The sequence below is a fragment of the Colobus angolensis genome, unplaced genomic scaffold (assembly GCF_000951035.1).
Source record: "Colobus angolensis palliatus isolate OR3802 unplaced genomic scaffold, Cang.pa_1.0 Scaffold414, whole genome shotgun sequence".
Lineage (NCBI taxonomy): Eukaryota > Metazoa > Chordata > Mammalia > Primates > Cercopithecidae > Colobus > Colobus angolensis.
Genome location: NW_012117533.1, coordinates 1206581 through 1228600, shown reverse-complemented (window position 1 = coordinate 1228600; position 22020 = coordinate 1206581). Strand labels below are relative to the sequence as shown.

Below are 22020 nucleotides of genomic sequence, written 5' to 3'. Positions count from 1 at the left end.
TCCCTTCCTTCCTTCCTTCTTTCCTTCCTTCCTTCCCTCCTCCTCCCTTCCTCTCCCCTTCCTTCCCCTCCCCTCCTCTCCCCTCCCCTCCCCTCTTGCTCTGTTGCCCAGGCTGGTCTCAAACTCTTGGCCTCAAGTGATCCTCCCACCTCAGCCTGATAATGCACTGGGATTACAGGTGTGAACCACTGCATTTGGCCCCCTTTTATTATTATTATTTTTTAGAGACAGTGTCTCATTCTGTCACCAGGCTGGAGTGCAGTGGTGCAATCACAGTTCACCATAGCCTTGAACTCCTAGGCTCAAATGATCCTCCCACCTCAGCCTCCTGAGTAGCTGGGCCTGCAGATGCATGCCACCATGCTCACCTAATACACTTTTAAAATATTTTGTAGAGATGGAATCTTGTTTCTCTGACTTTTAGATGTTTTCTCACCTTATCACAGAGTTTCAAACAAATCTTATCTCAGGACTGCCACTGGAAAAATGTTCACCATGAGTGAATTACAAACTAAGATTAGTAAATTTTAAGTCTAAACACCAGAGACCTCCAAATAATGGAATTTGTTTAAAAATATTTTTAAAATAATTAAACTGAAAAGAAATCATACCCTCCTCCCCTCCCTGGCCTCATTTTTTTTTTTTTCTTGTTTTTTCTTTGTTTTGAGACAGAGTCTTGCTCTGTCGCCAGGCTGGAGTGCAGTGGCGCGATCTCAGCAATCTCCGCCTCCCAGGTTCAAGTGATTCCCTGTCTCAGCCCCCTTAGTAGCTGGGACTACAGGCGTGAACCGCCACACCTGGCTAATTTTTTGTATTTTAGTAGAGACAGGGTTTCACCATGTTGGCCAGGATGGTCTCAAACTCCTGACCTCATGATCCGCCCACCTGAGCACCTTCTTAATCCACAATAGAAAAAGAAGGTCAGAAAGTGCATCCAGAATATTTTGGAGCACAATCAAGTTTGCTTTTAAACCACTGTGTGAATTTAATGTGAACAAGCTATTCTGGGTAAATTCTCTTCCTCCATTAAACTTGGGACCCCAGATTGACTTCTCTCTTTTTGGGTGGGTGGATGATGGGAATGCATGACTAATAGCTGTTGCCAAAATCACAAATATATGGGGACTAGTGGTCAACAGGCAGGTTTTGGGCCGGGCATGGTGACTCATGCCTATAATCCCCGTACTTTGGGAGGCCAAGGCAGGAGATTGCTTGAGCCCAGGAGTTTGAGACCAGCCTGGGCAACATAGTGAGAACCCCCATCTCTACAAAAAATACAAAAATCAGCTGGGCATGGTGGTGCACACCTATAGTCCCAGCTACTCAGGGGGCTGAGGCAGGGAGATGGTTTTAATCCAGAAGTTCCAGGCTGCAATGAGCCATGATGGCATCAGTATACTCCAGCCTGGGTGACACAGCAAGACCTTGTCTCAAAAAAAGCGAGACGAAGGCAAATGTTTGAGTGATCCTGCCTGCATCTGAGTACTGACTTTTCTACTCACTGAAAGTCACTTCATGTTTCTGTGCCTCTGCTCCCACGCCAGTAAAATGGGAATAAGAAGAAGATAGATCTTGATGAACTGTTGTGATAATTAAACAAGAAAATCAGTGTAAAGTGCTTGGAGTTGTGCCTAGTGCAGAATCAGCACTTGGTGAGTGTTAATTATTTGTACAACTTGCTGGCATGGGAAGCCCGACTCTTTTCTGGCTGGAATCCCATAGGCCTGCACAACAGTAAACAGCCCCATTGCCAACCCCCAGGATCTATAGTGAATACAGAGAGAGAATGGTGAGTTACCTCCTTCTGAAACTGGCTAAACTGTCCCACAGAACTGATGTTTATGGTTTCTTCGAATAAACATCAAAAATTTGACTATCCCAGTTTTGAACCTTGAGAAAGTTATATTTGTCTTATCTGAGTTACTTTCTCAGGAAATCAACCATCAGGCCTCTCTGAGAGTGTCAGAAAGCCAACAGCTAGCACTTTGGAAAGCCAGCCTGTAATCCTAGCACGTTGGAAAGCTGAGGCCAACAAATGGCTTGAGCCCAGGAGATCAAGACCAGCCTGAACAACGTGGCAAAACCTCACTGAAAATACAAACTTAGCTGGACATTGTGTGTGCTTGTAGTCCCAGCTACCTGGGAGGCTGATCTGGGAGCATTGATTGGGCCTGGAAGGCGGAGGCTGCAGTGAGCTGTGATTGTGGTACTGCACTCCAGCCTGGGCTGGAAAAGAAAAGAAAAAATGGAAGCTTACCAGGCCCCTCACCCTTCATGATGCCCAACTGACTCCCTGCGTCCTGTTGACCACCTCCTCTTCCTCAGCCCTCCTTCATTCCTGTTTTCCCACACATGGTTACATTTCTTCCCTGCTGTAAAACAACCTAATTTTAGTCGGTCAGAGACACAAATTTGAGACAATAAAATACACTTGGGTCATTTCCCCAATCAAAGCAGCTCTCCTACATGGTTAAAAAAAAAAAAAAAATCAAAATGAAAAAACACCATCGCCCATCAAACCAAAACAAATCCTTGGAACTGCTATTCCTAGCAATGTTAATAGCTCATCAATAAGAAATTCAACATCGTTATAGGTAACTTCTTTTCTGTGTGGTTGGAAAACATTCTGGATAACCATATATTTCGGTAGACAGAAGTTATGATAAATGGCTCATGTGGAAATACCAGGTGATCTCATAAAAGACAATATTAATGAGATGTTGAGCGATACCTTATCATAAGTGAGTCGCAGTACATCCATTCATTCAGTTATCTGAACACACTGATTCATCAGATTTTGTTTGTGTCTCCTCTACACAAGGTTAACGTCTGAAACATGAGGGTTTGGTTGCACATCACATGAACACTGGAGACAAGCAATGCCAAGCAACAGGTTCTTAGCAAACAGAATGAAGAGTTCACAGCTTTTATGTACATATATAGTCAGCATGATTAAACTCACTTTTGCTTTTAAGTTTTTAAAATTTGGGTACACTGTGTAGAAAATTACTAAAATAGTTCAATTGATTTCCTGTTAGACTTCTCTTCTTCCTAAGTGAATTCCATGACATGTTATCATGTTGCAAAATAAAAAATATTTTCCCACTTTGAAAGTGCAATTGGATGCTCTCCCCAAAGTAAAGTCAACCCACAATCCAAAAGGCACAGAAGCCACCTTCACAGGGCAGGAAAGTGTGCTCACCATCTCTGTGATCTCAGCAATGTCCTCTCTGTGCTCCCAGCTGGGAAACATATTCGTGAATGTCAGGGGTTCCAGACCAGCATGGATAAGGTAAGACTTGGGGGGTAGTTTCTTGAGATTTTTCCCTGTAGTTACATAGAACACAACGTCAGTAGACCCAAGGGAGAGGGAGACCCTGTCTTTCACTGATTTCCCTTGAAATCCTTTCTTCTTTGTCAGAACTCATGACTTCATGTTTAAAATGCAAGTTACGAGTAGTTCATAACAACACATGGATAATGTTTATGTAAGATGTTAGTTTCATGCCTGTGACTACAATAGTGACCTATAATCAACCTGAGTCTATACTTCTTGAACCTAACAAAACGCTCTGTATTCCTGGAAGGGAGAGCTCCTCTGTCTGCAGCTTCTGGGTGGAGCATTTTCTTCCTCCTGAATTCACTGTGGCAGCTTCCCTCTGCCTTCCTACCACGGGATTAACTCCAGTATGACTGATAGCGAATGACAGCATCTTATACATCCACATTCACTATAACATTGGGTGGAAGGTTTCATATGTTATTTATTGCTGAACAGTTTTTCAGGAAGAGAATCAATTGCACATACTCAGTGATATTAAACTAATAGTATCAATGAAACCATAAAAATGTGATATTAATTACTGATATTTTCACTTTACATAAAGGACCAGAAATTTCATGTGGATGGTATATGAAAAACTACAAACTTATTTTTAGGATATAACACTAAAAAAATAATAAATAACAAAAAGGTTGGCAATGGCCATTCACCATTTGGGGGAGACTTTCATTTTCCAACAGCATGGTAGTGGTTGCAGATAATGTACATGGCAGAGGCCAACTTGTCTCTCAGTGTGATCAACCCGGAGTACAACAGGGTTTTAATCTGCCTGGGGCGTTCCACAATATAGCCTTTATCCTTGAGGGTAACATGTTAGATGGCCTCATAATACCAGACAGAAAAACTAGTTCTTCTTCATGCTGGCAGCTGAGAATGCACTAATCTAAAAATTAATAAATCTCAAAAAAATTAAAGGGGAAATAAATGGATTTCATTACCACCTGCCAGGCTTTACAGACACTGGCTGACCCATGCAGAAAGAGAAAGAGGGTCTAGGGCTCCGGGGAGCTGCTGGCGAGGCCTCTCCTTTGCAGTACTGGAGTACAGTCTCCATCGTGCTCTTCTGGTCGGAGGCAGGGCAGATGTGGGCAGAACTAGTGATCTTGTTCTCGATGGGCCACCAGCCTTGCCAGAGGTACACCTCGTGGTGATTGTCAACAAGGAAAAGCGCTGTGAGGGCAGGGACAGACCCTGACTGTCAGGAGCTCCTTCACGGACATTTCCAGCTCACTCCTCCCCAAACCTAGTGGATGCTGTTCCTCCCCGCTGCTGTGTCATGGGGGAAACCCCCTTGGCCGTCAAACCAGGCGCAAAGGGGCAAACAGAAACCCAGAACACCCCAGCACTTTGAAAGTTCAACTGGGAGAAGCCTCTAGGCAGAGAGAGGAGTTAGTCTCTTTCATTCCTCATCCTCCAGGTCCTCCTCCCTTTGCCCCAGCTCAAGCCCCTGGCCCTTCTGGATACTGGCAGGACTGTGCTAAGAGTAGAAGGGATAATGCATGTGCCACTCAAGGGGCTGTTAGCACCGCGTATCTCCAAAGAGCACAATCAACACTGGAGCACACCTCTCACGGCAGACAGGTCAGAGGCGTTCCTGCCCTGCGTGCGACTGCTTAGCAGTGAGGTGAGCTCATGGTTCTCTTACAGAGAAATGGGCTTTAAACATCAAAACTGTGGCCAGGAGTGGTGGCTCATGCTGGTAATCCCAGTGCTTTGGGAGGCTGAGGAAGAAGGACTGTTTGAGCCCAGGAGTTCAAGACCAGCCTGGGCAACACGGTGAGACCGTATCTCTACAAAAAGAAAAAAAAAACGCCAGGCATGGTACATGCCTATAGTCCCAGTTACTCAGGGGCTGAAGTGGGAGGATCACTTGAGTCCAGGAGTTCGAGGCTGCAGTGAGTCATGACTGTGTCACTGCACTCCAGCCTGCATGACAAAGTGAGACGCTATTTCTAAAAAATAAAATAAAATGGCCGGGCGCGGTGGCTCACGCCTGCAATCACAGCACTTTGGGAGGCCGAGGCAGGAGGATCATGAGGTCAGGAGATTGAGACCATCCTGGCCAACATGGTGAAACCTCATCTCTATTAAAAATACAAAAAATTAGCCGGGCATTGTGGCGGGCACCTGTAATCCCAGCTACTTGGGAGGCTGAGGCAGGAGAATGGCGTGAACCCGGGAGGTGTCCGGGAGGTGTAGGTTGCAGTGAGCCGAGATTGCGCCACTGCACTCCAGCCTGGGCGACAGAGTGAGACTCCATCTCAAAAATAAATAAATAAATAATAAATGATAAATAAAATAAAATAAAATGAAATAAATTGAAAATAAAAATTGTTCTACTGCCTTTTCCTCCTCACTTTTTCTCCTCCTCAAATTGTCAGCCTGACTCTTACTCCACGTGGCAAAACGCCTCTCACTGTTGCTGGTCGGCTCACCGTGTGTCCTTTCCTGGCATGCGTTTCAGGATTCTGTGAAAGCCACATTTTAAAAGCCCAGTGGAGGTTGATAACCCGCCCTGAGCCCCAGGATGAAGGGCGTGGGCACAGCCTCTCTTTCTGATGGCTAAGATTTTCCAAGCATGACATGTGCACTGGTCAAACTTCCAGTGGTGCCCTGGGCTCTCAGTGCAAGGTGAGGTCCCTGGCTGCAGCTCCAGGCTCTTGTAATGTGAGAAGCAACAAACACAAACTGAGAGGCAGCTGACTTTGGCTTCGCTGGAGGGTGGGCGGGAGGGGCTGTCAAGCCCAGTCTCTTGTGACTTTCCCAACCAGAATGAGGGCACAGAGGTTTCTGTCTTGAGGTGGTGGCCTTGTGGAAACAGCCCTGACCTTGGGATCAGAAGACCTGGGCTGGAGGCTTGCCTTTGCTGTGGAGACGGTATGGCAGGCCCTGTTCACTGGCTAACGTAGCTGATACCTCAACACCCTTCTCCCCCGCCATTTGCTTTCCCAGACTCCCTTGCAGCTGGGGTTGGCCATGTGACAAGCTCTGCCCAATGGGATATAAGCAGAAGTCTGCTGGGGGTTTCTGGGAAAACGTCTTTTTTATCTGATTAAAGAGAAAGATGTGGCTATTAAGTTCCCTTTTTTCCTCCACCCTTCTTTCTCTTTCTGTCTTGAATGCAAACATGATGGCTGGAGCAATGGCAGTCGACCAGTGACCATGCAGCAACAAGACTGAGAGCAAGGCTGGGAGAAGAGCAGAGACGCCAGGCCTGCCACTGTGGTGCTCAATCTGTTCTTAGCTGACGTCTTTGGGTGGGTTAAGTAATTGAGCCTCGTTCCTTATGCTATAATGTGTGGCTGATTTCACCCTCCTTCCTTTTGGTTTAGGGGTGAGGATAAGCATATGTTCTGGGTGTGCAGAAGCACATGGAAGGTGTGTCTTCTGCTGCTCAGCACAGCTGCCGCCTGCAAGCAGTGCCCGACTGGGGCACGCTGCACAGATCTTCCTGCAGGAAGGGCATGGAACTGACCACAGAGGGGGCTTGGGCAAAATACACAAACTCCGTGGCCGCAAAATCCCCAGAGGAGCTGCTGAGGATGAACAGGTGGGGTGCGAAGTTACAACTTCCAGGATCTTTGAAAGAAAAGAGAACAAAGCTAAAGATACCATATGAATTAAAGTAAATTCCAGATGAAGAATGAATGTAAAATATGAAATAATTCAAAGCATTGTGGAAACAGGTAGAATTTATCTGAGCTTCGAGGTGGAGAAGACCTGTTAAATTGTAATAGTAAAAGAACTGGCCAGGTGCGGTGGCTCATGCTTGTAATCCCAGCACTTTGGAAGGCCGAGGTGGGTTGATCATTTGAGGCCAGGAGTTTGAGACCAGCCTGGCCAACATAGTGAAACCCGTCTCTGCTAAAAATACAAAAATTAGCTGGGCATGGTGGCACATGCCTGTAATCCCAGCTATTCAAGAGGCTGAGAATCGCCTGAACCCAGGAGGTGGAGGCTGCAGTGAGCCAAGATCGCGTCACTGCACTCCAGCTTGGGCAACAGAGTGAGACTCTGTAACAAAACAAACAAACAAGCAAACAAACAAAAAAGACTGGAGTCTCTGCTTCTATATCACCTTAATTTTTCCTAGCTTCAATCCCATTTCCAACATTACAACTGTATTGGGGTTTGAAAGGAAGAAGAAAACTCATTTAAGTTCCTAAAAGTTCAGGGGTCATATTTACTTGCTTTTTTCAGCCATTTCTTTGGCAAAGTATCTGTAACATAGGTTCCATAAATGATTCTAATAATTTCTTAAAGTATTTTCACTAAAAATGGCCTTTCCTACCATCCGCTGTAGATCTGAACTGGCTAAGTTGGTATGTTTTTGAGAGGGCAAAATAAAATAGGAACCATCAATGACTACATTATAAATACCTAAAATTAATTTGGAAGCCACTCCACTCAACTGAAATTTCTGCTAACTTGGCAAAAAATTTTGCCTTTGATTGGCAATCCTATTCCTCAAAGTAGTGAAAATTTGTTGTACCAACTAGATTACTGGGGAAAGGCATGTTTCAAATAGATCATAACAGTTTATAAAGACCTAGACATTTTTAGCACTCAAATACATTGTGTAAATACACATTTACACTTAACTAACCAATATCATGTCCTAACATTCTAAATAGACTTGACTGTATATATCCAAAATACAATTGTATCTCTTTTTAAAAGTATTTTTATTTTAGAGACAGGGTTTTGCTCTGCTGCTCAGGCTGGAGTGTAGTGGTATAACCATAGTTCACTGCAGCCTTGAACTCCTGGGCTCAAGGGATCCTCCTGGCTCAGCCTCCCAAAGCCCTGGGACTACAGGCAGATGCCACTATACTGGGCTGATTTTTTTATTTTTTGTACAGATGGGGTTTTACTATGCTGCCCAGAGTAGTCTTGAACACCTGGCCTTAAGTGATCCTCCCACCTCAGCTTCCCAAAACTCAGGGATTACAGGTACAAGCCTAGACTTCTATTTCTTTAAAGATATTTTACAAAATGGGCATTTCACTAATTTTCGTTAAGAGTTTTTCTTCATGTATTGACATGTAGTCCTATATACAAATTCATTTTTCATATGTGTATTCATTTTTAATTTTAGCAATGTAAAGATTCAATTTTTAGTGGGAAGAACTTATGGGGCCATTCTTTTCCTTTTCTTTTTCTTTTTTTTTTTTTTGTATTTTTAGTAGAGATGGGGTTTCACCGTGTTAGCCGGGATGGTCTCGACTTCCTGACCTCTTGATCCAGAGTCATTCTTTTCACAGCCTTGATCAGTTGTCTAATTTAAAGTGTAATACAAAAATTAACAGGGCGTGGTGGCAGGCGCCTGTAATCCCAGCTACTCCGGAGGCCAAGGCAGGGAGAATGGCTTGAACCCAGGAGAGAGAGGTTGCAGTGAGCCAAGGTTGCGCCACTGCACTCCAGCCTGGGCAACAGAGGGAGACTGTCTCAAAATAAATAAATAGGGCCTGGTGCGATGGCTCATACCTGTAATCCCAGCACTTTGGGAGGCCAAGGCAGATGGATCACGAGGTCAGGAGATTGAGACCATCCTAGCTAACATGGTGAAATCCCGCTTCCCTAAAAATACAAAAAATTAGCCGGGCATGGTGGCAGATGCTTATAGTCCCAGCTACTTGGGAGGCTGAGGCAGGAGAATGGTGTGAACCTGGTAGACGGAGCTTGCAGTGAGCTTAGATCGCACCACTGCACTCCAGCCTGGGTGACAGAGCGAGAGCAAGACTCTGTCTCTAAATAAGCAAATAAATAAATAAATAGATAAACAGATAAATAAAGTGTGGACATGTTATGCCATCAAAGCAGTTTCAAGAATAAGTTTGGTACCAGTAGTGCTATTTAGGAATAACAGAAAACAGAGGTGTGAAGACTGCTCATGGTTAAGTATCCTTGCCCCAGAGCCACCTATTTATAGAAATTAAACCCCTGTCATGCCCTGGAGGAGCCTGGCTCAGCATCCCTGGGCACCTTGAGCAGCTGTCCCCTGACCCTGCTGGAGTGCGAGCAACCCTATCCTGCAGGCGCTGGGCCAGGACATTGACCCCAGCAGGCCGGCCAGCATCGGCCAAGCAGAGGCTGTACCACCTGTGCAGCTGCTGCTTTTTGCTGACCCTCTCCCAGAAGTGCTCCCTGAGCTCTGGCTCAGTCCTGTTTGCAGGTGTGCTGACCCTCTCCCAGAAGTGCTGCCTGAGCTCTGACTCGGTCCCGTTTGCAGGTGTGCTGACCCTCTCCCAGAAGTGCTCCCTGAGCTCTGACTCGGTCCCGTTTGCAGGTGTGGCTCTTGTGGGCACAAGTGATAGAGGAGCTGGATGAGTGTCACCAAGGGGCCAGAGCTTCCGTGTTGGCTACAGAGTGACTGCAAGTGCCATCGGGCTCTGCTTCTGCTGCTGGAGAGATGGTCTGGAATCTGAACATTCTCTGCTCTATCCTAATTCTCCAAAGCTGGACTTTTCCAAAGTTGTAAGTCTGCTGGAAAGAAACAAAAAAAGGAAGGCAGGAAGAAAGGAAGGAAGGAAGGAAGGAAAAAAGGGATGGAGGAAGGGAGGGAGGGAGGGGAAAGGAAAGAAAGACAAAGAAAGAAAGAAGGAAAGAAAGAAGAAAGAGAGAAGGAAAGAAAGAGAAAGAAAGGAGAGAGAGAGGAGGGAGGGAGGGAGAAAGAGACAGAGGGAGAGAGGGAATGAGGGAGAGAAGGAGGGAGGGAAGAAAGGAAGAAAAGAAGGAAAGAAATGAAGAAAGTAAGTGCCTGGGCAACATAGTGAGACCCTGTCAAGGAAGGGAAAGGGAGGGGAGGGGAGTGGGAGGGAAGGGAGTCCCTCCCACTGGGGGTCCTTGTCTGACACCCCACTACTCCCTGGAAGGAGAGGCTGGAGCTGCTTGAGCCCTGGAAGATCCCATTCCTGCTGTTTAAGAAGCTTCTGAAGTTTGATGTGTTCAGCGGCCCAACTTCAAGCCGCCTTGCTGCTGGTTCAAGCCTGACCTGCTCCACAGTCTGGTGACTGGGCTCTTTGGCCCGTCCTTGTAACCAAACTCATGGCTCCCCACATCCTGTGCTGGAGCCCCACTCTGACTCCCTGCCCGCAGAGTGGGTTAACAGCACAGTCGGGTTTGAAAAGAGGCTGGCCTGGATGTGAGTGTCCGGCTCTGCTCCCTGCTAGCTGTGTGGCTTCAGGCAGGTTCCCTGATCTTATGGTCCTGTTCCTCATCTGAGAAATTAGCATCACAACAGAACAAGTCTCAGGGAGCCCAGGAGGCACTCAGCTAGAGGCAGGATAAAGCCCCCAGCATCGTGCCCTGAGGGGGCAGGGGGACCTCTGGGCCACAGCCGGCTCTGCAGAGCACACAGCCCCACTGGCTGTGCTCAGTGAGACCTGCCTGCTGGGTGTTCCTGCACTTGCTTTACATCCTGGATAACTGTCTTGGAGACAGGGTCTGAAATAGTTACTTGGTTCCTACAAAAAGTGTCTCCCGTAGAGTAGGTGCTCAGGAAATGGTGTCAGTTGATGAACAGATGCATTTTATATAAACCAGGAAAGGAATCACGTGGTTCTGAGCCTGCAGTTTTCTGAAGCAAACAGCTGCCTGTGCTTCCTGTGGCCCCGGGGGCAGGTGCACCTGCACAGCAAGGGGGCTGTAAAGAGGCGAAAAAACTCTCTTCTGAGTTGAAATCACAAACCTGTGACCTGCATGCTAAATGGGAAGGGGTGAGGAGTGCTGTGGGAAAGGCTCCTCCTTGGCAAGGAAAGGGGTGATTTCTCCAGAGCATCCAGGTCAGTGTTTTGCAATGCGGTATGTCACCATCAGGAACCGAGGAGAGTTTAGACTCTGTATTTACTATACCAGACCCACAAAGTACCACACGTGCTCTCAGTCTGGGGAGAAACAGCCTCTTTCACTTTTCAAATCAATCTTCCATGCGTGTATTTACTATAATGTTACAGCCCATTTGGTTCCAGCTTTAAATCACGAAGATATGCTGTACTTAACGACTTGAATTGAAGCAGCACACAGCCACATGGGCAATACCATTGAGAGGCCAATCATCTCTTCCCCAGAAAAGCTCTGGGGACAGGGGCAGGGGAGGGAGAGAGGGAGCCGAGAAGACTTGACGTGCAAGTTCAATTTCTACAGGTGAACACCAGCGGCCTCGGCAATGCTAGGTTGTTAGGAATTCGGCCTTACTTCTTTTCATCTCTGTGGTTTACTAAGTGGCTTTCAAAGGCGCATGACTGCAGGGCCCCACTGCACATACCCAGCGGGGAGCACAACAGGACTCATCGGGGATGCTGGCTCCTGCAGGGCTGCTGGGCCGGCCTCTTTCAGCTGGAAAAAACCATGAGCGTTCACTAACCTGCTGTGCTCACCATGAACTTCCACTTGACCACATAGGCATCCCCCTCGTGGAACTGCCCGATGCTCTGTCTGGGGAGCCTGCTATAGTCGAATTCTAGGATGTGCCAGACATCCACGGAGATGCTGGTGATCTCAAACTGCCTCCTGTCATGTTCTTCCACCAGGCCATAGCCACGGCCGACGTTCACCCCGTCCAGGATGGTGCCTGCTGTCGTCTGGGGCATGGACACCATCCGTGTCACATCGTACGGCTTGACATCAGCCCTGGAATCTTCCTACAGGGGAACATGAAGACATCGGTTCAGTTGCCTGTTTCCGCAGCCACTCCTTGTCACACTCAACGCTGCTTCAGCTGTTCATGGGACAGCATAAAAATACAGCTTCCATACTCTGTCCCAGGATGTTTAAGTGCAGTCAGGGAAAGGCTGCATTTCCAGAAACACTCTGGGAGGTCTGAACACCCATTGCCACAACAGCACATGGATGCCCGAGAACAGGTGCAAACCAGACTCTTCACCTCCCAGAGTCAGATTAGAATTGGAGGCCTGTCTGCTGTTCTACCAGTGAATCCTGGGAAGGCCTCTTAGCTTTAAGGGTGTGTGTGTGTGTGTGTGTGTGTGTGTGTCCATGTTTTTTTTTTAATTAAAAAAGTATTTTAGTTGACACATGATTATGAGTATGATTTGATGTGTTGATACATGCATCTGTTTTATGGGGAAGGGGGTGTGGGAAGGAGACGGGAGAGGGAAGATAGGGAGATGTTGGCCACTGGGTACAAAATGACAACCAGAAAGGAGGAATGAGCTCTGGTTTCTCCTGCACAGTGGGGTGACTGTTTTCCAATACTGTATTGCATATTTCAAAAGAGCTAGAAGAGAAGATCTGAATGTTCTCACCACAAAGAAATGATACATCTGAGGTGATGACCATGCGAACTATCCTGATTTGATCATTTTACATCAAGGCCACGTTTGTTGGGACCTGAACCAAGCCCTGAGGTTTGAGACTTGGTTGCCGGAATACCTTGTGCTAGGCAAGTTCCCCGGGGTTCTTCTCATTCTCTCTCTTCAGTTCCGTCCAATCCAGAAACTTCTCTTTGAACAAAATCGTCTCATTGTGTTCAGTAAGTCTCCCAAATAGCGCCCAGTCGGGCCGCCCCTGTCCTTTTCTGCAGGGTGGGGGTGGGGGTTGGGAGAACAGACAGGAAAAGAACCAAGATTAAGCCAAGCTTAAACAAAGGAATCTAAAACGCATGCGGCTACTGGAAAAAATCTCAAAGCATGTAAGTGGTGTATAGAACAAATGGTTTATTTTCCTGCATTTTACCAAATAATGACATTTTGTTATTTTAGTATGAAGTCTTGCAAAGCTTTGTGTCCATGGAGTTTTTGTTGTGCCTAAATGTGACATGAACCATGTCAGGACTAGACTTTTCTTACAATCAAGCAAGTCTTTTTTTTTTTTTTGAGATAAGGTCTTGCTGTGTTGCCCAGGTTGAAGTGCAATTGCACAATCACAGTTCCCTGCAGCGTCGAACTCCTGGGCTGCCGTGATCCTCCTGCTTCAGCCTTGCAAATAGCTGGAACTGCAGATGTGTGCCACCATGCTTGGCTGATTTTTTAATAGAGACCAGGTCTCATTATGTTGCCCAGGCTGTCTTGCACTTCTGGCTTCAAGCGATCCTCCTGCCTCAGCCTCCCAGAGTGCTGGGACTACAGGTGTGGGCAACTGTGCCTGGCCACATTCTAGTAAATTCTTGTCTTTGGAATGCCCTCGGGGTGGCACACTGGGTGGAGATTTCGGCAATGGCAGGAACTGCGGGCAAACCTCACTTGTCATCTACTCTATGCCACCCGGTCACCTGCAAATGCTCACCAAGTTTCCCTCCAATTAATTAGTAGATGTAGGGAAGAGGTAGCTCCCCTCCCCACAATTCTCTACTATTTTATTTCATGTTATAGCAAAGCTCTCCAGAGTATGGAGATTCTCCTGTCACTAAAATGAACACACTTTCATTTTCTTGAAGTGCCCTTTTGTGCACTTATTTCTAGGTGACTGGCCAGGGCAGCAGATGAGGAGAGCACAGAGAGATAGGAAAGAAAATGGCACAGCCCCAACTGGAGGTCTTGTGTGGGCTTGAGATTTCAGAATTTGCACTGTCCCCAAGAACACAGGTAATTTAGAAAAAGGTAGAGCTGAGGGCTGGGTGTGGTAGCTTATGCCTTGTAATCCCAGCAGTTTGGGAGGCTGAGGCAGGTGAATCACCTGAGGTCAGGAGTTCAAGACCAGCCTGGCCAACACAGTGAAACCCTGTCTCTACTAAAAATAAAAAATTAGCCAGGTGTGGTGGTGGGTGCCTGTAATCCCAGCTACTCGGGTGGCTGAGGTGGGAGAATCGCTTAAACCCGGGAGGTGGAGGTTGCAGTGAGCCAAGATAGCACCATTGCATTCCAGCCTGGGCGACAAGAGTGAGACTCTGTCTCAAAAAAATAAATTAATTAATTAAAAATTTTAAAAAAGAAATAAAAGAAAAGAAAAGGTACAGAAGATACGTGTGCTGTGGAGAGCGTAGCCCTGGAATAATATGCACGATCTCTTATCCCTCCACATCCATCTTCGGTTGTGAATCCGGCCCGGGATGCAGCCACCCCTTAGAGCAACCCGCCCTGCTGCTGGTGCCCTGCTGTGCTACTGCCTCAGTGGCTTCCTACTTGGTCAAGACCACACCTGCTGATGTCACAGCTGAGGCACATCAAAAAGGCTGCCTGATTCAAAGAAAGCTGCCGGATAAATCATAGAACACGGACACTTCCACCTCGTGCTCTTGTGGGACTTTGGGAATCAAACATAAGCACCTATGGAAAATGCACGGCGGTCTTGAAAGGCTGTGGTCTTTATCAGAAAATATCTGAATGACTGTCTCTTATGTCAGTCCTACTCTGCAGGCTTGCTAAGATGATGACTGAAAGGGCTCTTGGCTTCTGCTTTAGAATCTGTCGTTTATGTTTTGAAGCGTTGTGAGCAAGTCACGTGGCAGATTGCAGGGTGAGGGGGATGAACCTGGGCCAGGAGCCAGGTGTGTTTCTCTACCCCCTTCCCTGACTTACAGCTGGAACTGGGCTCAGTGGTTTCAGCCTCATTTGCTAAGAAGGGATGGGTGTGTAATCCTGGCTGCATCTTAAAATCCCCGGGAGCTTTTAAGACACATTGACACATAAGTTCTAACTCACGTGAATCGAAAACACATCTCTGGGGCTGGGCTGAGCAAACGCATCTTTTTAAAGTCCCCTCAGGTGATTCTGTCTCAGAGATTTTGAAAACCAGTGGGTTAGGAGCTCCGTCATCTACTTCCAGATCTGTGATTATGCCATTATTAAATACAGTTGGCCATCACATAGATTTTATGCTTTAGCCTGTTTTTTTTTTTCCTTTGCTATACCAAATAAAATCTTTGAGCTGTAGTTCCAGTCCTTAAAACAACGGTTGTTACCATACTTATGTTAAACATTAGTGCATTTGCTTAACAAGGATTTTAAAACTTCTTACCACATTGACATAATTTTAATGATTTCTATAATAATTAATAAGAAAATCAATAATTGGATTTTAAAGCAGGAACCTAGGCAGGAAAATTGAAATTCATATACCAGTTCAATGGAAAGCATTTGTGTGATGCCCAATATTCTATGCTGTTTGGTGGTTCATCGGTTTCAATCTATTGTAATGGCACACATAGTTAAAAAACCTACTTTTTTTTGGTCTGGTAGTTGGAAGAACAACAGCAATCCTTTGCATGTAAGAATTATTTTTTTCATAATCATAATTTCAGAGTTTGTACATATTCTATTGAATTGCCAAAATGACGTTAAAGAGTCCAGTACATGCAGGGAATATTGAAATTGCAATCATTATTTTAATACCATCTTCTCCCCCTCTTCCCTTCCCAAAGGTATCATCTGCTGCCAAATAAATCCTGGAATTTGAGGGTGATGCTGGGAAGGTATGAAATTAGAAGGAGGCATGTTGCTTTTGCACTTTCAGATCAATGGCTGAATTCCAGACCCGGGAAGCCTTTCAGATCTGCATGTATTTGTTTCAACAATTGCTGTTCGTCTGCCACAGCAGCACCTGGGACGCCGCAGGGGAACTTGCAGCTTTTCTTGCTCACTTCAAGAAATCAACTGTAACAAACCTCTTCCAGAAGACTACAGCATCCATATTTCCACAATAGTTAGATAAAAGTTAAAGAACTGTTCCTTTTGTGAATATTCACAGTCCGCTGCATATAACCGTTTATGAAAACTGAACCCTATAAAGAGTGAGAGTAGAGGACTGTGGTGAGAACGGAGGGATCGAAGGGAATCAGCTCGCTCGGGGAGCCATCCCCAGGCGGCAGCAGGAGTACCTGGGGATAAGCGGATTGCATTCTCCAGGATCCAGGGGATTGATGTCACAGTTCTCATAGTCAAAGGTTCCATTCCGTAAGTGCTTTGCCAGCTGAAATGCTACTTTTCTTTGTGCTAATGTGACTTCTTTCCCATGCCATACGTAAACTTCACTACCAAAATCAAACACCAGTACCTGGGAGAAATGGCACAAAAGAATTTGTTAACTTCAAGAACGTGCAGCAGTTGAATCAGGGGCAACAGGGTCTCTGTTGACAGCGACTCAAACGAAGGAAGACAGAAATCCCAATGGGGCGACCAACGCAGACACAAAAACGCCAGGAGATCTCAGCTGGCACTGCCCCGCCAAGCCAGCCTCTGCCCTGGGGGCATGATTCCTCCTCCCAGTGTCCTAAGTGGCCAAGGTAATGTTCCCTCCTCTGAACTCTCAAACTGCTTACAACTTGCAATTCACAAGAGTTCTTTACATACATCATCCTGTCGACTTCCTCCCTCTCTCCCTGATTCCTCCCCCTCTCATGTGCTCATTCATTAATATATACACAGAGGCCATTTCATATACGCCAGGCACTCGTGGTCCAATGGTGTCTTCTCTCCTGTACACAATTCCAAGATCCTTAAGGGCAGGGATTAGATCATAGTGTTACATACAGGAGGGATTGATTACTAAGTGTTTGCTGAATGAATACCTGAATGTAATGCTATTTCTTATTTTCATAGTTTGTTTTACTCTTTCTCTTAGAATAATTTCTCCCTTCACTTCCAGCAATTCAAATTTTGCTTAACTCTAAACTCGGCTCAATTTCACTTTCTATTGAAAATTATTCCTGATGATTTCTTTTTCTGTGACTTTTTCTTCATGTAAATGCCCATACATATCACACAGTCAAACTTGCTCCAGATTACATTCCTTCTAATACTCTTCCACCCAATAAAACTTAAGGGCCTGTGTGTCTTCCACTTTCTCAACACTTAGTATACTTAATGGTACTGGAAATGTATATAATTAATAAATATTTACTGGTGTGATAGGACAAAAACAGCACATTAATTGAAAAATCCATAAATTATATATATATGCATCTATTATTCCTCAAACTTAAAGACTGAAAAATATTCTAGTTAATGTTTATACAAAATGTGATAGGGCTAATATTTACATTTTGCCTATGATGCTTTCAATGATCCATGCCACCTTTGAACAATATTCTGGATTCCATATTAGCATTTAAGATGTCAGTAATGGGTTGAAATAGCAAATATTCTGGCTGGGCACGGTGGCTCACACCTGTAATCCCAGCACTTTGAAAGGCTGAGGCGGGTAGATCACGAGGTCAGGAGATCGAGCCCATCCTGGCCAACATGTGAAACCCTGTCTCTACCAAAAATACAAAAATTAGCCGGGCATGGTGGCATGTGCCTGTAGTCCCAACTACTCAGAAGGCTGAGGCAGGAGAATCGCTTGAAGCAGGGAGGCAGAGGTTGCAGTGAGCCGAAATCTCACCACTGCACTCCAGCCTGGCAACAGAACAAGACTGTGTCTCGGAAAAAAAAAAAAAGAGAAAGAAAGAAAATCTTTTAAAAAACTGTAAATGTTATACGATGGGTACTGACACTGGCTCACCTTTATTGGGAACTTACTCTCTAGTTTATTGGGCAGCCTGTGCTGAGTGCTTTCAATGTGCTTTCTCATTGAAGGGCAAAGCCCATGGGCTGTACCTCTTTGGGTTGCAGAAGGGAGCATTTTGGAATTTCCCCCCAGTAGTTGTCATCAGGAACAAATTTGTCATCCATGAGATGGTAAATGCAGTTAGTTTCTATTATGGCTGCTTCATAGAGTTCATCTCCTTTTGGGTCTCCAGCAGCTTGGGGATAAGAACAACAGGAGGGCATCACATTTTACATCGCAAAATAGCTGGTTTAGAAGAATGAGCTAAGGGAGAAGAAAGCAGATTCAAGTCTTGTCAATCTCTGAAGTGCAATAAAGTCTTACACTGGTAACTGGTTTGGCCACCCAGAAGCTTCCAGAAGTCTTTGGCTGCATGAATGTATATATTAATTCCTTCTTCGATGGTTTAGATATAAGTAGCTCTACAATCAAACTTCCTCTTTGTCTGAATTAAAGCTGCAAGTTCTGAGGCCTAAGAAAAGAGAGGAACACAATTACCTGGGTAGAAAAGCCGTTGGCTACACAGAGTGGCCCATGTCAAAACCAGAGGGAGAAACTGTGTGTGCCTGCAAGGAAAGCCTTGTGACCGTGGGTGTGGGTGGATGCTGGTTACTGGGTATTTTCAACGACCTCAAGAAAATGTAACTGAAAGACCAGGGAGTATCAATTCTTTAGAGCAACCGTTCTCCATCTTCAATAGGTCACATGTGATGCTTTTAAAAAACACCATTCTTTGGGCTTTACCCCATGACAGTCTCATTCAGTAGGTCTGTGGCAGAACTTCACAGCTACCTGGGATAAAGGACTTTAAAGGGGGCCGCTTCCTTTTTCACACAGAAGTAAGAAGGAACCCAGGACCTAAACACTGGGGTGTAGGTCATAGTCCTAAACCACCCCATTTAAACACGTCATGAAGGCTTGTTTGAGAGACATTCAGGACAGAAATCCTACCTATCCCTTCTCACTTGAATGCAACACCTGGCATTTGAGAAGCTTTGTGACTGACGCCAGGAAGAATATTCCACCGGTGTGTAAAGGAGACGTTAGCTAAAGCATTTTTATTTTGCAGGTACCAACTGTCGCCTTTTCCATAACGTTTGCAAACTCTCCTACCCACAGGAAGCAGCAGTGGGGAGACAGCAGGAGGAAGCAGTTCCCACTGTTGAGCGCCGGAGCTCGAGGTTCCACCAGCCTGGTCTGCACGTGTCTTCTTCCTGAACACAAGGCAGACAATCACCGTCTTTTCATACAGAACGGGGATAGGATGCACCCACATTGGAAGCATCTCTGCTGCAGACACTTTCACTTCTAAAGAGTCTTGTCTGCTAATAAGAGTGCCCATGGCCCAGGGTGGCAGCAGGGGGATTAGAAAGGGCATCATGATGGCACTAGCGGCTGCTTCTGTGGATCGTGCTTTCCCAAATGTCACTGCTTCTCAGAACCATTATCAGTGTCACGTGCGTGGGTTAATGAGGGCTCCCCCTTCCAGGGGGATGAGCGCACAGGCTCCTTTTCCTTCCTTCACTCTTCTCCGGAGGCCTTTCTCTCCCCTGGCCGCCTCCTGCGCCCAATTACATCTGTGGGCCAGGCAAGGGAAGCCATGCCTTCAGGAAGGGTCAGATCTTCCCCTGGGGAGTTTCCACTATGAACCTAAGGGCCTCTCGACAGGAAGGACGGAGCCACCACCTTCTGTGGCTTTCAACACCTTCTCCTAAATATCTGTTGATTTTGAGCTTTCCACAATTACACTGATCGTGTAGTCTCTGGGTCAGGACTCAGGACAGAGATCGGTTATTTGAGCTTGTCACTGGTCTTTTTAAATACACACAATAGGACAGAGGTCATGCAGAAAGATGTGGGAAACCCTCCTGGAGGGAGAGGCTATTTCCTCCATTCTCATCTGGAGGATTCATCTATACAGTAGCCACCAGGAGGCAGCTGAGTCTCCCTCCTCATGGCCCAGAGCCCCCGGTTCGTCTTTGGAATCTCCCTCGCTAAGGACACGAAGGGCACTGGAGTGGAATGCAGGTGGGCTTCATCTGCATCCACCTTCCCTTGATTCCTTCCCCAAGCTGTGTCTTCCTTCCTGGTTCTGTACTGACTCGGGGAGGACTGGGCAGGGAGCAGAGAGCCCCTCTGATGACATAGGGCACCTCTGGTAACTGCACGGATGTTTGGCCACCACGTGGGGCAAGGGGCACCAGGAGCAAAAGCTGGGACTCCGGAGTGGGGGGACCTGGGTTCGAATCCAGCTCTGCCACCCAGTAGCTACTGGGACCCCAGACACATTCCTGCCTCTGGAAGTCATGATGGGCAGAATACCTCCTATGTCATGGGATTGGGGGAAGCTTAAGAGACAGGAGGTTGCATAGCAAGGAACAGACAGTAGGTTCTCAAAAAGCGTGTGTTCCCTTCCCGGCACAGGCGATGAATTACACAGTCAGGAATCTTTATGTGACCAGAGAGAAACCACGGGCCCTGAGTCACCATGCCAGGCTGCTCTGAAATACCTTTAATCTGCAACAGCATCAGCCTCTTGTAGGGCACAGCGCTGTTGTTAGAGTTCTGTTCCGTCAGGTTGACGCTCCGCAGGCTGACGTTGCTGAAGTTTTGTTTACTGGCTATACCTGCCAGGGTGACTTCTGAGAAGCTGGAGTTGGAAGATGCTGGGCGGGGTGAATAAGGAAAGACAACGCAGGAGGTTCAGTTACAGTGACAATATTTACAGTCAGAAATTATTCATAACTGACTCAACACCTTTGCCTTTTCAAGTTAATCCTGAAAGGGAAAACGTAATCAAGTTTGATTAAATGTGCAAGTCAGTGATTAACCACCTTGTTAAGAATTAAATACAGCATTGAAAATATAAACTGCTTGTTGACAAGTGTCACACCGCGCTGTGCAGAGGGACAAGAACTGAGTGATGATGTGGACCAGCCACTTTAGTACAAAACCAGGAGCTGGATTCACTTGTTGCAATTCCACTGAAAGCTGTTATAAATCCTAACAACTTTTCGATGCCCGAATGCACAGATGCCAGATGACTGTTAGACAGTTTTCACCAAAACCTTTTATATGTTAAAAAAAAAAAAAAGTAGACACTGTGTAAGGAATGATTAGGTTCTAATCTTTTGCTGAAGCAAAGTGATCAACCAGACGTTATCTTGAGGTCTACTGCTCTCAGAGTTAAGATTGTATTTATAAGATGCCCGGTTTTCAGTGCAAACATCCATGGGTCAGTCAGTCATCACTAATTCAACCCTGAGCCCCCCAAAACTGGAAGCACAGGAAATGCATGTAAGATTTGTGCTAACAAACCTTTATTTCTTCAACTTATTGTTTTTAAAAATGTATATGCTGGAGAGATATTCAGAACATTTTTTACTGGGATTATGTTTGGAGAAATATGACAATATTTGTCAATAAATTGTGGTGGTGTGATTTTGAAATACGCCTTTTTTCTTTTCTTTTGAGAAAGAGTCTGACTTTGTCACCCAGCCTAGAGTGCAGTGCTGTGATTACAGCTTACTACAGCCTTGACTTCCCGGGCTCAAGTGATCCTCCTGCCTCTGCCTCCTGAAGTGCTGGCATTACAGGTGTGAGTCACCACACCCAGCCTGAAATATATTTTCTTAGTAAACTAGTTATAATGAAAAGACTCAACCACTTCATCTAAATACTATATTTCTAAGAAAAACATGAGGAAATAGGTTTATGAGTGTTATGGGAAAATGAAAATTATAGTAAGATTATTCCAAAAATCAAGATTATGCATGCTATCACTTTAAACCAAGAAAATCACTGTTTCAGAATGATGGAACCCCACATTATTGAGCAGATGAGAGCAGTGTGGCTCAGTCTACAGTGGGAGTGAGAGCCTGGAGCCCATCTCCTCGCCTCCATTCATTGCCCCCAGCTGGCTCCCTCCAGCCCACATGCCAACTCTGAGAAGCCCAGGGTCCCACCAAGAACAATTTGAAAAGCACTGGCGTATGTGTCAGTTAATAATATAAAAATCTAGGATTAGAGGCTGGGCGTGGTGGCTCACACCTGTAATCCCAGCCATTTGGGAGGCCGAGACAGCTGGATCACGAGGTCAAGAGATCGAGACCATCCTGGCCAACATGGTGAAACCCCAACTCTACTAAAAATACAAAAATTAGCTGGGCGAGGTGGTGTGCACCTGTAGTCCCAGCTACTCGGGAGGCTGAGGCAGGAGAACTGCTTGAGCCTGA

The 22020-nt window shown here is 46.0% G+C and overlaps 1 protein-coding gene across 1 annotated transcript in view; it reads right to left on the bottom strand.

Moving 5' to 3' along the window:
* The window catches only part of LOC105521971 (supervillin-like), a 112839-nt gene that overhangs the window by 800 nt on the left and 90019 nt on the right, over positions 1 to 22020 (bottom strand). Inside the window, 13 exon segments of the mRNA XM_011956347.1 lie at positions 3203 to 3329; positions 4372 to 4513; positions 6767 to 6922; positions 9188 to 9195; positions 9329 to 9640; positions 10338 to 10431; positions 11709 to 11985; positions 12734 to 12878; positions 16116 to 16291; positions 17836 to 17981; positions 18110 to 18257; positions 18863 to 18999; positions 20296 to 20451. Of these exon segments, the coding sequence (XP_011811737.1) occupies positions 3203 to 3329; positions 4372 to 4513; positions 6767 to 6922; positions 9188 to 9195; positions 9329 to 9640; positions 10338 to 10431; positions 11709 to 11985; positions 12734 to 12878; positions 16116 to 16291; positions 17836 to 17981; positions 18110 to 18257; positions 18863 to 18999; positions 20296 to 20451 (2024 nt within the window).